This window comes from Pygocentrus nattereri, chromosome 21 (assembly GCF_015220715.1).
Source record: "Pygocentrus nattereri isolate fPygNat1 chromosome 21, fPygNat1.pri, whole genome shotgun sequence".
Taxonomy (NCBI): Eukaryota; Metazoa; Chordata; class Actinopteri; order Characiformes; family Serrasalmidae; genus Pygocentrus; species Pygocentrus nattereri.
This window is the reverse complement of record NC_051231.1, coordinates 15,794,872-15,811,574: the sequence shown is the minus strand read 5'-3', so window position 1 is coordinate 15,811,574 and position 16,703 is coordinate 15,794,872. Positions and strand designations below refer to the sequence as shown.

General features: G+C 36.6%; 1 protein-coding gene across 2 annotated transcripts in view; it reads right to left on the bottom strand.

Moving 5' to 3' along the window:
- Nucleotides 1-16,703, bottom strand: part of phf2 (PHD finger protein 2) — a 61,048-nt gene that overhangs the window by 8,672 nt on the left and 35,673 nt on the right. Inside the window, exons 14-18 of one of the 2 annotated variants that reach the window (XM_017692819.2) lie at nt 15,557-15,672; nt 13,455-13,633; nt 11,302-11,369; nt 8,901-9,070; nt 699-997 (exon numbers count right to left, since the gene is read on the bottom strand). In XM_017692819.2, coding sequence (XP_017548308.1) covers nt 699-997; nt 8,901-9,070; nt 11,302-11,369; nt 13,455-13,633; nt 15,557-15,672 — 832 coding nt within the window. The remainder of the gene's footprint in view (nt 1-698; nt 998-8,900; nt 9,071-11,301; nt 11,370-13,454; nt 13,634-15,556; nt 15,673-16,703) is intronic. The other variant, XM_017692820.2, reaches the window with a different exon arrangement.

Sequence of the window (16,703 nt, the reverse complement as noted above, 5' to 3'; positions counted from 1 at the left end):
TGTGTGCCCCTTCGAGGATGGGCCTGTGGTAACCCAAGCCCTGCTGGCTCTGCCTCAGGCCACCTGGAACTATGAGGCTAACACAGCTAATTAGTAATAGAAGCTCAGACCTCACAAATTAGTTGCTGCATCCCTTCATTATCACCCACGTTCCTTAAACTGTGTTGAGATGTTTAGAAATCTTACATAGACTCACTCACTGTCACATACTTGTACCATTTTTATATACAATATGAAAAACCACACACATTTCCAAGCTCTGTAGTGTCAGGGCTCCAGCATGGCACAACCTCCTAAGCGTTGGCCCTATCATCAGGAGATTGTGTGTTCGATCTCTAGTGGTGCTACAGCTGTATGTGGCCAGGAGTCAAGGAGGCCACAATTGGCCTCACTCCCTTTTGGGTGAGCAGGATGGGCCCAGTCTCCCTTATCACCCAGCACAGGCTGTTAGCGGATGTAACAGAACTGGCGGTTTGTGCTTTCTTCTGAGAGCCTTCAGCTGCTCTGTGACGCTGTGTTAGTGGCAGTTCAAAAAGATGCAGTGGCTCGCTTCGTAGGTCTAGGAGGAAGCCTGTGCTAGTTTTCGCCCTCCTAACACTGTAGCTTCAAAAGTAAAGAAGCAAACTTCAGATATGTCATGTTTAGTCAGACTCTTTCTTTCATCTATTGACTGAAAACTGTGTCTGAAAAAATCTCACCATAATCTGAGTCTTTGAAGCAGGCATCTAGATGGTCCTGGTCGTCATCAAACATGTCTGCACTGTCCACGCTGCTGCTTTTCTGTGGCTTCTTTGGCGGCCGCTTGGCTGGTCGCTTGCTGTTTCCAGTTGCCGCAGCACCCCCTGCAGGCTTCTTGCTGGCTGGGCCGGTGTGCGAGTTGTTCTTGGCCTGGCTGTTGTTCCAGGCCGGCTGCAGGCAGGTGTCTGAAGACTGCAGGTTGGCCATGGACAGCATGCCCTGGATGGCCTCCTGTGTGCTGGGGGATGCAGGTGGCTGACTGTAAGTCCATCAATAAGAAATAACACAACACACACACATTACTACAAGTGTCAGTGAAAATGAGAAGAGGTTTTTCGAGTTTTAGAGTGAGGGAGAAAAGCAGCCAGTGGGACAGTTAAGGCATCAGGAGATATGAGGATGGATTAGTGCTGGGCGATATGATGTCTTTACTGTATAGTGTCTATACCGAGGTAATGTTTATACTGATACTGATCACTTATCAATATATCGCTATTCGAATATATCAGTTATACCAAAATGTCATCTATACCAAAACATCATTTACACCAGTATACTGTGTATACCAATATACCACTTATCCCAAAATATCATACCTACCAACTTATTTATACTCATATAACATTTACATAAATATACTGTTTATACTACTAAAACTGTGCCACTTTTACTGACATATTTTTATACCAATATAACAAATATATCAATATTGTCTATTCGTACATGTGATCTATACCAACATTTTGTCTATACCAGAGGTTTTCAAATCTAGAGCTTTAGTTTCTGGACCAGTTTCTGGTCATGCAATTTGAAGCCACTGAACTGTTAATGTGACTGACTGGCTACTTAGTGTCATACCAACCAATGATTACAACATCCAAGACTGGAAAATGGACTGGTCTACACATCATGTACACCAAATCAATTTCTACACTAATATACCATCTGTACTGCTATACCACTTAATAAAATAACAACGTATCTCTACCGACATGCTGTCTATACTGATGTATCGTCTATGCCTATATATGTTCAATACAACACACCATCTATACCAACAGATCATCTACACCAATATATCGCTGTTGTCGGAAGAAAACTTTGTATCTCCAAAATTATAACTTTTCAGGAAAAGTAAAAACCTACTGTACTTTTAATGCAAGCCGATGGAACCACAACTTTTTCCAAGTCATTTTGGGACGGTTCTTTTGGTCCATTCTTCGTGAATTTTACACACAATGTGAAGAGCAACAGGCCTCAGATTTTCTCAAAAACTGAGAAATGACAAATACGGAGATAAAAGGTTTTCTTTCAACAGCAGTGATATCTTCTATTCTATACCTTCTCTGCCAATATACCAATAAACCTCAGTAATATCACACAGCCATAGTAATATTGACGGATAATGAGCATAATTCATAATCACATTCAATTCCATACAATGTACTTGAAGTGCACGAATATTCGGGAATCAAAGCCATGTTCTTTAAACTTTTAAAAAACATTCTATTCTTGTTATGTTTCACTGTGTTCATTTTCATTTGTATGTATTTGAATGTTACATAGTGTATTCACTGTCAAACACGCACTCACTGCTAAGATAATATTAGACTTTTGTACAGCACTGTATTTTTTTTTTTTTAGATGGAGTAAAGAAACTGTTGTTATTACTTAGCAACTAGTGGTGAATGGAATGATAAAGGTATAGTGCTGTCAGAATACAGGTAGAACATGGTTATGAAGTTTTTCAAGTGATCTAACTGTGTGATTGGAATTAAAGCTAGCATGTATACTTCACTTGGCAAAAATACTGCAAAAAAAACGGCACAGCCACCAAACACGCTGCTGTAAGTATACTTAAATAAAACTTGATGTACGTCTCAGCCCTGCTAGAAGCCAGCTGCATGCAGTGCACCAATCACAGTCATGGGCAGGTCTCAGAATTATGTGTGATGAACTAACAAAGTACTTCTGCTACTACCTATGCTTTTAATGCTGGCAGCTTTCTGCTAACCTGATTCAGGTAATCATAATATCTTAACTGTATTTTTATCTGATCGGGTAATTTAGGCTATTAAAATATCCTACATACAGTTTTATGTAGGGGGCCATCTATAAATAGGACAAGGTAGGTTAATACATCAAAACACTGGCTTAGCTGTTGTATCAAATTTTATCAATGCTGCCCAGTGCTAGCATAGATGGTGTACTCCAGGCTGGCTAGACTGACTCAGAAAAGTTTTCCCACTACAGGCTGTATGTGGTGTTGCTGTTGCGACTTGGCCTTTCTGAGCTCAGTGTTGTTTATGTCATGAAAAGAACCCACACTATTACTGCTCTGAAAAAATACAGGCCTTTAAAACACGGCGAAAGGAGAGGAGAATGGGGAAAAAGAGCTAGGAATGATGGGATAGGTCAAATAGTTGACAGACGAGTCCAGAAATAGCCAGCCAAAAATGCACAAACACTTCAAGCCAAGGGTGTGTCTGCTCGACAGGCATGAAAGCAAAAATATGCCACAGTTTGGATTTGAGACAGACTGCATAATCAAAAGGCAACAGCAAAATTCCCAGCATTTCATCTGTATTCACTACAGGTTTGCAATAGTGTAGACAGTCTCACAAATGTACCTGCTCAGTTTATTTGACAACATACATAATCAATTCACTGTTTTCTTTTAACTGTAAATGTATCCAGTGTTTCCAGAAGTATCCAGACACCCCTACTAATTAGTCAATTCAGCTACTTTAAGGCGACTCAGGCATTCAGTTGTGCACATACAGTTTGTGTAATCTCCACAGAAAAGCATCGCCAATAAACTAGAACACTCTGGAGCAGCTGCACATGAGCCTAAGGTCACCATGTGTAATGCCAAATGTCCACTAGAGGGGTATAAAGCCCCCAACACTGGGCTGTGAAGCAGTGGAACTGTGTTCTTTGATGTGATGGAGCTCCATCCAAAACCTCTGGGACGAACTGGAATGGAGTTCATGATCCAGAACTAATCATTCAACATGACCTCACTAATGCTTTTGTGGCTGAACACAATTAAATCCTCCAAGCAATGCTCCAACATCTAGTGAAAAACTTTCCCAGAGGAGCGGAGGCTGTTACTGCCACAAAAAGGTGGCCACCTCCCCATTAATAACATTGATTTCAGAAGAAACCCTGGATGAGTTGTCTACAAAAATATTCAATATTTTAATTATCAAATAATCTAGAAGATGTATTTATCATTATTGTTACTACTATCAGTATTATTACAAAACTGAACAACAGTTACTACTGTATTTGTTATTTTTACTATTATTATTATTATTAAAAACTATTGTTGCTATTATTATGAACTGTAGATGCTTTTTTTGTATGATGCTAGATTGTAATGTATATTTTGCTCTTTATTTATGCTTTCTAACAGACCTGTTTGAAACACAACACAAAAAAATCACTGCTGAACAATTAATGTCATATCAAGTAGAATAGAATGCTAATCCAGGTAATCATCCCCAGTCTGGCAACACTGAAAAGACTGCTGGTGCTGTTTGAACATGTCAGTTATGGAAGAACAGAGGTAGTCTTTTAACCAGGTAAGTCTTTTAACTTAAAAACCTAAACAATTTTTGGTAAACCTTTTTTAGTGCAAAAAACATGCTGCTTTGAATGTATATAATTTAAATGTGCGCGCCGGTTCCATATGAATGAAATACACTAGATCAAAACAATTACTGTCATTCATTTTACTTCCTTTTGACTAGAATTGTGTTGATGAATTTATTCATGTGGAATTGATGTACACATTTAAATCAAGTCAGTTTAAAGTAACACATTTTTCAGTATGAATGGGGGAGTAACCAATAGTTCAGATTCAATATGATCAGCTTACAAGGACTGCACCGGAAATTCAAATAGTTTTGCATGTAATTACAGCTCTAATGCAGATAGTGAGCCTGGACAGCAGCACGGACTGTTGCCTAGATATCACCAACCAACTGAATACAACTCACTTGAAAAGACTAACATGAAAAAGGTGAACTACAAACTTCTGTTCTGTGTGATGTGCTGGCAGATTATCTTGCTCTGTTTAGATGGACTATTATGGCACAAGTGACTCACTAGCATTTAGCTAGACATTTTTTGTTTCATGTTCACAAACAACAGATAAAAGACTTTTTTAGTTTTTTTGTTTTCAAATATGTTGATGTTATCAAATTTGATCAAATATTTGTTCTTCCATTTACAGAAGAATTTCATCATTTTTTCTGCCTAATTAATGGTTAAATAAACAAAGTCCTTCAGACAGGTTGGATGTGAAATGCTCTGTTCTCAAGAAACGCAAGTGGTTGATAGGAACCAGATGTCTGAAGCGTTTAAAACCACTAAAAGCAACACTGCACAAAGTTATTACATGAAATGGTTATGAATATGCTGCCGTCTATCTGTGACGTTATTTTACAACAGATTTGAGAAGGTTTTGCCATAAAATGTGTTTTTAAATGCCGTTAATGGTGGAAGGGTACATGCAAGGGTACACTACTTTACCATAATCAACATTACAGATAAAAACTCATGTAGGTTGACTGGTCATTTCAGAGGTCAAATAAAGTTGCTATAATTGTGCTGCAGACACTGTGACCCCGGGTTCCATTCACTACCATTGTAAAAATATCTGAGATGATAAGTTTCTTGACTATGTACCATTTCACATCAAACCAATCTGAATGACTGCTTCATCTCAATGATTTACTTATGCAGAACTGTAGACGAATAGGGAGATTAGGCCTTTAAACTTGTAAATTTTTTATTCAACCAGACAGCTAACCCCCCATCCCCCCTTAAACAGAAGGCAGCTTAGTCTATTTTTAGCTAGAAAGGATAAGTCTACAGAAAAATATATCTATTTATTATTATGTATGTATGTGTGTGTGTGTGTGTGTGTGTATATATAATATACAGTATACTTCTTTTCTTTTACAAGCAAAATAAAAATCTACCAGCTTTGTTAAATCATGGCTCTGCTTTTAGGCCTGTTGGCTCAGCATTAAAGGGTTAATCGCTGTGCAGGATATAGGAATAGCAGTTGCAGCTTGTGGAAAGCAGCAGAAAAATACGGATTTACCCTGTCCAGATTACCACCTATTAAGTCATTAACCAGTGAGCTGGAACAATGAGGAAAGTGCTTGTTTAATGTGGTTATAATTGACTTGAGTCATTTCCTCCCCACAGTCCGCAGTCATATGTCAGGTTTAAACGCATGAAAAAATAATTTGAGAAATTAACATATTTTAACCATGTTTTCTTTCTCCTTTCCCCCATACCTTTGTGCTAATTTGCAGCTTTCAGCAGAGTGGAAATAGACCATCAAAAACTGCACAAAGCAGCAAACAGTGAAATGAAGAGGAATGGCCTTGAGCGCTGACTGCTTTTTGATAAATTAATAGTGGAGAAATATCAAATAAATAGTGCTTATATGTGTAAACTGCTGACAAAGTGGATAAACTATTATTTTAACCATTAGTAGACTGGCTATATATTGAGTACATGCCTGGATATGACTTATTTTCAGTGCATATACTCAAAAGTAGCAGCCAAGTTAAAAAACTGAAACGTTTTCACACTCACCAGGTCAGGTACACACTCCATCATGCCAAACACACCTCTACTATGGCTGCCTGCCAAAAGACTGATTTACTTTAACATGTGCTATGTTAGCAGATATAATGTGCTGTACGGTAGGTCGCAGATGTGAATTAGACACGTATAGTCGTAGAACCAAGTTTCTTCACCAATATTTAAAACTACCAAATATATTGTTTTATAATAACTTACAGTAACTTTTCAAATGGAGCGAGAGCTTTTCTACATGAATTAATAATATATGAAATAAAATACCAAAGATAAATATATTAAAAAATGAAAGATAAAATTGTCTTGATGTAATATAAAGTGCTAATCAAAAGTTTGGCATCGCTGTCTTATTAATAATTTGTCATTTTATATATGATAAGATATATATTTTCTAAAAATGCAGATTAAAACTTAAAAGTTCAAGATTTTAATTATATACTCTGAACTCGACTGTTAAATTTAGGGTAACTTATGGGAAGAAGTGCCCCCAGGGTAATCCCCCCCCAAACTGAACTGAACAGTGGGAGCTGGTTTTTGCCTTGTGCCAGACTTCAGCACTCATTGGGTCGCTTGCTTCTTTTTCTGTGAAATTATGGATAAAAATGGTAGCACACAGCTATGGAACTGTGATAAACATGTACAATTTATTCTCTGTTGTCAATGCGACGAAAATACCCCTTCTAGTTTGTGAATTCAGCTACTTTCAGATGCAATCACTGACAATAGAAAGGGATGCTCTAGAGAAGCTGCATGTGAGCCTAAGGTGACCATGCCCAATGCCAAGTGTCAGCTAGATGGGGATAAAACCCCCCAGCATTAGGACGTAGAGCAGTGAAACTGAGTTCTCTGGAGTGATGGAGCTCCATCCAATACCTTTGGGATGAGTTGGAGTGGAGTTTGTGATCCAGAACTAATAATCCAATGTCAGTACCTGACCTCACTAATGCTCTTGGATGAAGGCTATCAAGTCCTCACTTTCAACAACTACAAAACAAGCCATTGTCAGAGTTTTTGCAAAAAGCACCAACAACAAAGTGATTTTAAGAGGTAAGTAATGCACAAATGAAAATGGTTTTCACACCATAGAGTTCTATGGTATAAAAGCTCAATACACGCACAACCGGAAACAATTCAGCACCACCACCTGGCCAGGTAAAAAAAAAAAGCACCTATATTGTAGACGTGTGGTCACCAGCCCTCCTCCCAGGAATCTGCTTTTCTGCAGAGTTTAGTAACAACATGCATCTAATAAGCTGTCTCAACCCTGACGTAACTCGGATCCAGAATATTCAGAGAACTGGGAAGAGGTCAGTTAGCTGGAGAAGGCAGTGTTGGCAGATTGTCCTTTGCAAGAAGACAGATTACCAGGATCAATGTTGGTGACGACTGTTGCAGAATTTTCATTTGTATTTTTATTTGGAATATGAATGATATCACTGTCTATCAGGATATTTCTAAAAGATTATCCGTGATTTTGTTAAAAAAGATTCAGCGAATCGTCCAACCCTACCACTGACCACAAGGCATTTTACGAGGGTGTTCAGACGACAAGGCACATTGCGTCTTGTGCTTAAAAGGAATATGCAGGACAATTATTTATTTATACATTTATAAGTTGGTTAATTTTTTTTTATTTTTACTTCATTTTTTACTAAATCAACAAAACATGAAATTTGATGGGGGGTGTTCAAACTTTTGCACACGACTGAATTAGAATATACCTAAAAATATGTCTTTTGATTGTGGTGATCTTTGTTGTCAAGTGTTGTTTGGAAATGGCCAAATTACATTTTCCTTGATATTGATTGGTCATCCTTGAATCCTTGACACGGACCAGGATGAGACACAAGAGCTCATTCAGCTCAAGACTCACTCTACCAAAATGCACCACAGAGAGCCACAGGAAGTCATTCTTACCTGTGGCCATCAAACTCTATAACTCCTCCCTCAGTGTGTGATTCACAAAACTCAATACGAAACTGTTCATATTTGCAAAAACTCAGAGGGACACTAACTTAATTTAAATAATTTAAATAATTGTAACTGCTTTATACCTGATGTTTCATATTACTATCACTATCACCGCCACCTTACTATATTCATAAGTACTTAAATCTTGTGTACATACTGTAAATTTCTCTGTATTGTCTTAAATTATTAGTAAAGTGTTTATTTTTACATAAATGGCTGCAACTGTAACAACTGCAATTTCCCCCTGGGATCAATAAAGGAATCTGAATCTGAATCTGATTGCTTTTATGTGCATACACAGCATAGGCTATAGGAGTGCTTATCATTTGATGTACACGTTGCTCTATAGGCAACAAAGAGAAAAGCGCACTTGAAAGTGTCTGACAAGGCGTCGTCTGAACGACCTGTAAAATTTTTTGATACTGATGAGTTAGTAATGATATGCTTTTGTTGATCATTCGCTAAACACCCAGCTGAAACCAAAGATCACACGAAGCTTTAAAGACTACTTCGGGGCTACTGCAGACATGGAGAGCAGCAGTTCAAGCATGGTGTGATCTGTGTACCTGTTGTTGCTGTAGTCAATGCCGCCCACTTGCTTGCTGGCCTGAAGGAGGTCCAGGATTCCTGCTGCACTGCCCCCTTTCTTCTTGGACACCTTGGAATTGCGGCCTTTGACCTCTGTCTTGGCATCTGTGTCTATGTGGAGTGATTCTTCGTCTGAGGAGTCGGCACTCTAAATGAAAAGACACATGAAACAGTGAGCATATAACCTTCATTTAAACATTTGAAGCTAATGTTGAGTATTCTTCTTTGAAGTTTCACTCACACTGCAAATATTTGTGTAAGCCAAATTCAACAAGTAAACGGACATAATGTGGGGAAACCTGTTTAACTGCTTGATCAGTTGCTTGTTTAACTCAATCACAGTTTTTGCTGGCAATACCAAACACATGTTATTATTTAATATTACACACTATGTAAGACCTCTCTATTATATGTTTTAGCATGAACTGATTTAATGATAATTGTAGTTAACTGAGTTGATGAGTAACTCAACATCTTTAGTTAACAAACTATTTCACCAATCATTTGGAAATCTGTGATTGTAAACACGTGCATTTGTGAGCTGGTATAGGTGATTCTTGCATGGTGTGAGTTCAAGGCTGTTTCTTCACTTGAAATGACACACACAAAAGCTACTTGCATAGGTTCCCCCTTGAGGAGAAACTGCAAGCGGCCACAAGTGTGCAAGCAAGTTCCAAAGTTATGATAGTGCAGTGGCTCACTGGAGTTGAGCTCACTGGAGTGGCTCACTGGAAACCAAGTAGGACGATCAAGTATTCTTTTTCATTTTTCAATTTTACAACTGAGGTGCTTAAACTGTACAGAACATGCTGTGAATCTTCCTCAGACTGTGCTGTACACTGGAAAACCCATTGCAGAGAGATGGGATTTTTCCATACTGTGATCTAATGGCTTAACACTTCCTCGTTTTAACAGAAAATGAGAATGAAATATTAACAGTACATATTATTTTATATTATTTAACAAGCTTAAAATTTTATTAGTCCTCTTTAGTTCTCTATAGACCATTCTACCAAACTGGTTCAAAGTGAGTTGAAAACACATTTCAGACTTCACTGACTGGGACTTTAGACTAAAATCACTTTGCTTTGAATAACCCTACACTTTAACTATGCTAATATTGTTAAAATAAATGACTGTTTCAGTAGTGACTATCAGTAGTGACAATTTCAGCTAATTCTGAGCTCAAAAATGCTACCCAGTACATGACTACCAAACACAGCTCTGCACAGTTATATGCACAAAATCATAATGTTTTACTCGATTGCATAAAATGTGTTTCAGCAATGACGGCTCTTCAGACTTCAGGAATCTAACACATGGCCAAATGCAGGGGTGTGGCTCTGTTTATGGACTAGACTAAAACTTTTTGTGTTTTAGTAGTGACATTAAAAATACAGGACAGTATTTTAATTAAAAAATTAAACTCATGATAAATCTAGTTTTGTTCAAAGTTTTTGTTCGTTTGTTTTTTTTTAAAAAAAACAACATTGAAAACATTGAGTGTAAATAGGGGTTAAGATTTGGGACAGATATTTCTCAATACAAAGCAGCCTCTAAATGATATGTATATATGATGATTATATATATTATTACATATTATATTAAATATTTATCTTATTACTATCTCAATTAGTGCCTTAGGGTAAAATTGATCATAACCTAACTCAAGTAAATATCTAGGGTCTGAATATTATTATTTATTTATTTTTAAAAGTTATTTGCTGTGGGACCACACTATGTTTGAATGGTTCAGGTCAATTATTTTTCCCAACATGGCGATTATTACTTCCGAAGCATTATCACCAGCTTACTTGTCAGTCACTTGTCAGTCGATTTCTGGTTACATCTTACAGGCCTAGTGTGAACACGTATGTGAAAGTAGTTCACCTGTGTTAATTCATGAGTACACCCTGAAAAAGCCATGTGACAAGAAAGGTCACTATCTGACCCCCTACGACCCCGCACTGTGCGTGCCTTTGTGTCTCTTGTGTTTGACTTCCTCACTCCCTGCTGCTTCACACCACAACTATTTCCTTCATCAGTCCTGTGGTGGTGCTTGGCTCGGCCCTGTGGCTTTCCCTCTTTGATTCACTCTGTGTGTTAGTCTAAGTCAGAACATTAAGTGGAATTACACCAGCCCTGCAGTGGGACACATGTGATCTCTACTGGAGTATTTTTTAAATACATCCAGACGGAATCTATTAGTTACTTCACAAAACAGATCGTGATTAAGTCTCAGTTCCTTAGAATTTATAATTAATCAGTGACTTCATGCCATTCTTCAGTTAAAGAATTGGGTTGTAGATGTTGGTCTTTCATTAGTGCTTATTTGGACGTTCCCTTAAAGCTGTAAGTGTGAGGAATCTTCCTGCTTACCTTAATTACTGCAGGCTGTGTTTTTGGCTTTTTCGTTGGCTGGATGGGCTCTCTGATGTTTGATAAAACTGTAAAAAAAGATTCAGAATTTTAGAAGACATTTTTAAAAATGATTAATGATGAGATAAAACCACTATGTAATGAAAACAGCAGGGAAGTTAGAACTATCCCACTACTACGGAACAGTATTTAAACATTTTATTAACATGTGATTGCTCCATATGCTGTAAGACTCTGTATTAGCCCCATAGCTGAGGCTACATAAGGATGGGACAATATGAAAATGTTATGATTAGCATGTTTTTCAGTATTATCATGGCGTTGTTGAAAATGTAAAGTTTAAAAAATACAAACATTGGAATCAAGTTAGATATCATAAGGATGAATGAAAAGGTTTGAGCTCCCCAAAACAACTTTTGTTGATTTTCTAAGTGATAATAATCACATATTTTCTTCAGAGAACACACTTAAATATTTTCTATTTCTGCTCATTTCAAAGCACAATTATTGTTTACTTGCTGAATTCAGCATATTGACACATTTGCAAAATTAATGGAACATTTCATATTTTGTTCTATTTTTGTACAATATGTTAAACTCAGCAAATTAATAGAATTTTGCCCTAAAATTTGTAGAAAAATGTTATGTTTAAGTTTCTTCTCTGTAGAGGATGTGCTAATTTTCACTTTAAAAAAACACCAAATTATGTCATTCGACCAGGGTTTTCTAACTTTTGTTTACAACTATATAACCATACACACATACTGGAATAATTCAAATGTAACATTTTACATCACAGGACATCATTAAAATTGGTAACCGTCCTATTCCTAAAGCTATTTAAACAATAGAACCCTTTAGGTCATGTGTTATCATGAATATTATCCTAGATGTGGCAGTAGGTCATTCACACTATTTTATTATTTTTATGCCAATTTTTAAAAACAAAGGGAAAAGTAAACCCTCAAAAACGTAATACACAGCCAATTTCTTCCACCAAAATTATTTGCACACCGTTGTCCAAACATTGTTACTTAGCAATGATCAGTGGTGGACAGTAACTAAGTAAATGTAATTTGTTACTGTACTTAAGTAGTTTTTATATGTATCTGTACTTTACTTAAGTATTTCCATTTTTGCTGACTTTAACAATCCACTGCATTGAGAAATCTGTCGTTCCTTTTGGTTTTTGTGTGTATAAAAACGTAACATGTCAAAACAAAAGAAACGCAAAGCAAGAACACCAATCAGGGCACAGCGGTCACTTTGTTCTGAGCTTGTTTTGACCTGTTGGTCATACCGACCCAGTGCAGCACACGGTTCAATGTCAGCGCAGCAGCGTGAATATTTGGGAGCACATTCGTCACCTAAATGATGAACTAACCTAACTTTGTGTAAATAGACCACAATATAGAAATATGTACACATATGCAGTCGTGACTGGCACGTTTCTTTTTTTCTAAATTTATACAAACACTTTCATTTTATAGCAAATTAGTTTCAGTTAGTTTATGTTTATGAACAGAGACCTACAGATCAATATAGTAAAGGAAAACATATTTGTGAACTTGTTTAAAGCCAGTTTTTATTCAGCTTGTATCTAAGCTACAAAGTAATCTTAAACTAAAACTTTGCTTGTTTGTAAAAAGTGATTTCAGAGCCACTTCTACCTGATGGAAACTGTTTACCTTCAGTGTTTTGATCATATCAATTTAATAGACATCAGTGTCAGACTAATTAATGACATTCTATTAAAAGACTGGTTTACCAACAGAGACACTGGAGTATTTTCACCTAAAATGAATTCATGAAGCAAGTCTCGTTACAAAAATGATAACAGGACATTAGAGCCATAGTTACTCTTTTAGTACTTTTACTTTCGATACTTAAGTACATTTGAAGGCAAATACTTTTGTACTTTTACTCAAGTTGTGGTCTAGAGTAAGGACTTTTACTTTTACTGGAGTAATATTATACCTTGGGTATCTCTAATTTAACTCAAGTACATGATTTGTGTACTTTGTCCACCATAATGGCAATGATACAGATTGAAAAAAAAAAACCTGTGGTTATCAGATAAACAACACAGGTAAAACACTTTTCAACCCAGATTGTGAGGTTGTGACTAACTTGTGCAAACTGCCAATACTCACAGGAAAAGTCCCTCTTGACAGGAGTTTTTTTCCGCCTGATTGGAAACTCGTCGATTTTTAGCTCTCCCTCATCTGAAACATACTCATACTCGTCTCGTACAGGCTTGGGTTTGTCCTCTTTTACATTTTGTAAGGAGCCAAACACGCTGGAGTTGGTCTGAGTCTTCAGCGTCTTTGCCCTGAGGAAACAGCAAGCCGATGGAGCCGTGATGGATCAGGCAATCAAAAACAATCAAAAAAACTATGAAAAGTTCAACACAAGAGATTAAGTCAACATCTGCCTTTCATGCCTATAATATGACTGTGTGTCTTAATGTCAAGTTTCTGATAAATGTAGGATTTATTATATTCATTTTCACCCAATTTAGGGTTTAGCCTATCATATGACAGCACCCAGTCTGGGAATGTGAAGGCAACACATTTCTTTGCCCACCTGGATGAAAACATTAAAACACCCAAGTGTGCTATATAACCAGACAGACATCTGACCACTCTTCTATTCTTAAGGAATCAAGGCCATGGTCAGCACATGGCACAGCAAGGAGTTAGAACTTAAAATACTTCAGCTGTATCTGTCTCAACTGTAGCGTACAATTGATTTTTTTATTTATTTATTTGTTTAAGGAGAGCATTTCCACTTCTTATACAATAAAATGCATCTTATGTATGATTTATATTCCTATTTATACATTTTCTTACTAATAAGAGGTGGTTTGTGAAACAGTATAAAAGGATGAATCTGTATTTTGTTTTCTCCATGCTTTTTAAGATTATTTAACTCTTAAATTAATGTGATATCAGCACTGATTCATGTCACTAACGAAAACAGATGAATTCAACCCGTGTTTATTTCTGCTGTTTAATCTTCTCTTCTCCGTTAAAAACATGACCTCTCCATGCTGTTGTGGCATTTGTTTCAGGGATAAAGAATGTGATCTATCAAAGCTGAAAATTCAAAGATTTTTGTTTGTGCTACAAACTTTTTTCTGCATAATTCAATCATTAAGATGTAAACAGTCATTGAGAGTGCTTTGGTGTGAAATGATGCATTAAAGAGAAACTTACAGATTCTGATTTTCTTTACAGTGGTGGTGATAGGAACCAGGGGTTGCGATGTCTACAACACAAATATAGCCATTTTATTTACTATCCAAAATGACAAGTGAACCTACACGTGTCTTCTGAGTTTTATATGTACTGGTGATGATGGTAAAATAGAGGTAGATCTGAAAAAATATGTTTTCTTTGGGTAACATTTTACTTTATAACGCCCTGCCATGACTTTTAAAAATGAAGTTTAGGCCAAAATCTTTATAAAACATGTCTCAGGCAGTGTATTCATATCAGTTTCATGTAACAACTTAAGAGTCATTAAATGCACTGGATGTCTGGTTCCTATCACCACCACAGGTTTCTCTAGAACAGAGCATTTCACATCAAACCAAACCACGTTGACTGACTTTGTTCACATCTTAATCATTTAATTATGTAAATATTTTGGAATTCCCCTTTACAATGAAGAAAACAAATGAATATTAATATAATTCACATTTTAGTGACCTTTTATTGCTACTCTGATTAAAGTAATCCAATAATAAGTGTTTCCATAGTGATGTGGATTGTGTTCTGGATGTGTGCACGCTGGCTCAGAACTAAAAACAGAGCTTCTTTTATACAGTGTTAGAAAACGCAGGAGCACACAAAGCTCCAATTTTAAATGCTCTACATTTTACTATGACCAACCTGGACATGCATCCAGCCCACCTACTCTGGGGGCAGACTGACAAGAATTAATTCAGAGAAACATCTTTTTTGCAATGATCGTATAGGGTTACAGCACAGCAGTAGAGTTAATCCATGCACTGCTAAACACAGACAAATTCATGAGTGTAACAGAACAGAAAATAATGAGAAATTCACAAATTCAGAATTATTTATCCCTTGAGCCCTATCAAATACTAATTTATAGAGTTATTTAGAGTTTTTAGTATTTTTTTTAGTATTTATAGTATTTAGTAGAGCTAATTTTATAATAATTTAAAGGATTAATAAAGATATACACCTACAAGACTGCATATTTGAGATCGCAGTAAAATACATACCCCAGCAATTTCCTGTTTGACATTGAAAACGAAAATTTATTGTCTTTATGTCCCAGCGGTGTTTTTTCAAACTTGTGCTCCTCTTCCATTTTCAGTAATGAATCTGGTTTGCTGTTCTGCAAGAGAAAAACAAAACATATCCCTCAATCACTGTTAATCGTTACAGATACCAGCATAAATAAGGTCATAAATATACATATAAGAGTTTTTTAATGTGTAAGTTTTTTTCTACTGCCTAATTCTGTTTTGGTTCAATAAAAAAGATTCAAGAGAGATGATGTGAAATGACTGAAGTGAGATTAGAAGCATCATCTGCAATCAAAAGAAAATAATTGCAGTACAATACGTCATATGAAAATACAGCATTGCATTGCTTAGCACAAATCTAAAAAAATTACATCATGGCAAAAGTATTAGGATTCCCACCCTGTCACTAACAGCACTGTTAATTACAGATTGTTTCCATGAATCAATCAAGTTAGAAGACTACAAAAAAAATGCCGGATGGGGCTTTACAAATATTATATTTCTCTTGTAATCTGTTCTTTTAATGTGTAATGTTAGTCCATGTCCTGGTTCAGCCCTGATACATTGTCTGGATTTAGAATATTCTGTGGCAGCACAAACATTATTTTCTTACCCTTTGGCGTGATTTTTAAACTGATAAAGCCATGCTGCAAAGTTTTGCGTTGCTGCTCTAGGTAAAAGTCAGTTCAGCTTGGTTGCTTTACTGCAGTGAGTTACAGTGAAGCAAGGTGAAGTTCCAAAGTGTTAGCATATATTTTAGGCTCCATGCACCCAAGCTAAACTTAACATAAAGTAAAATAAGTAGAAGGGGAAGAGCCGTGGAGAAAAGCTAGCATTACAGTGCGCCGCAGAGAGATCTAATAGGCAACTTCTTATTAAACTTCTCTCTCGTAAACCAAAACAAAAACTGATTGTCAGCCCCCGCATACTTCTAATTGGAATGAGAACCCTAATTTCCCAACATATGCACAAGCTGCTTTTTAATTCATTCCTCCCTGGTTTTCTCTGAGTTTTCCAACATGACGATTATCACTTTGTAAGCCTCTCCATTGGGTTACCCGTCATTCATTGACAATAGCCAATTAGATCACCCTATCACCCAAAAACTACCAAACTATAG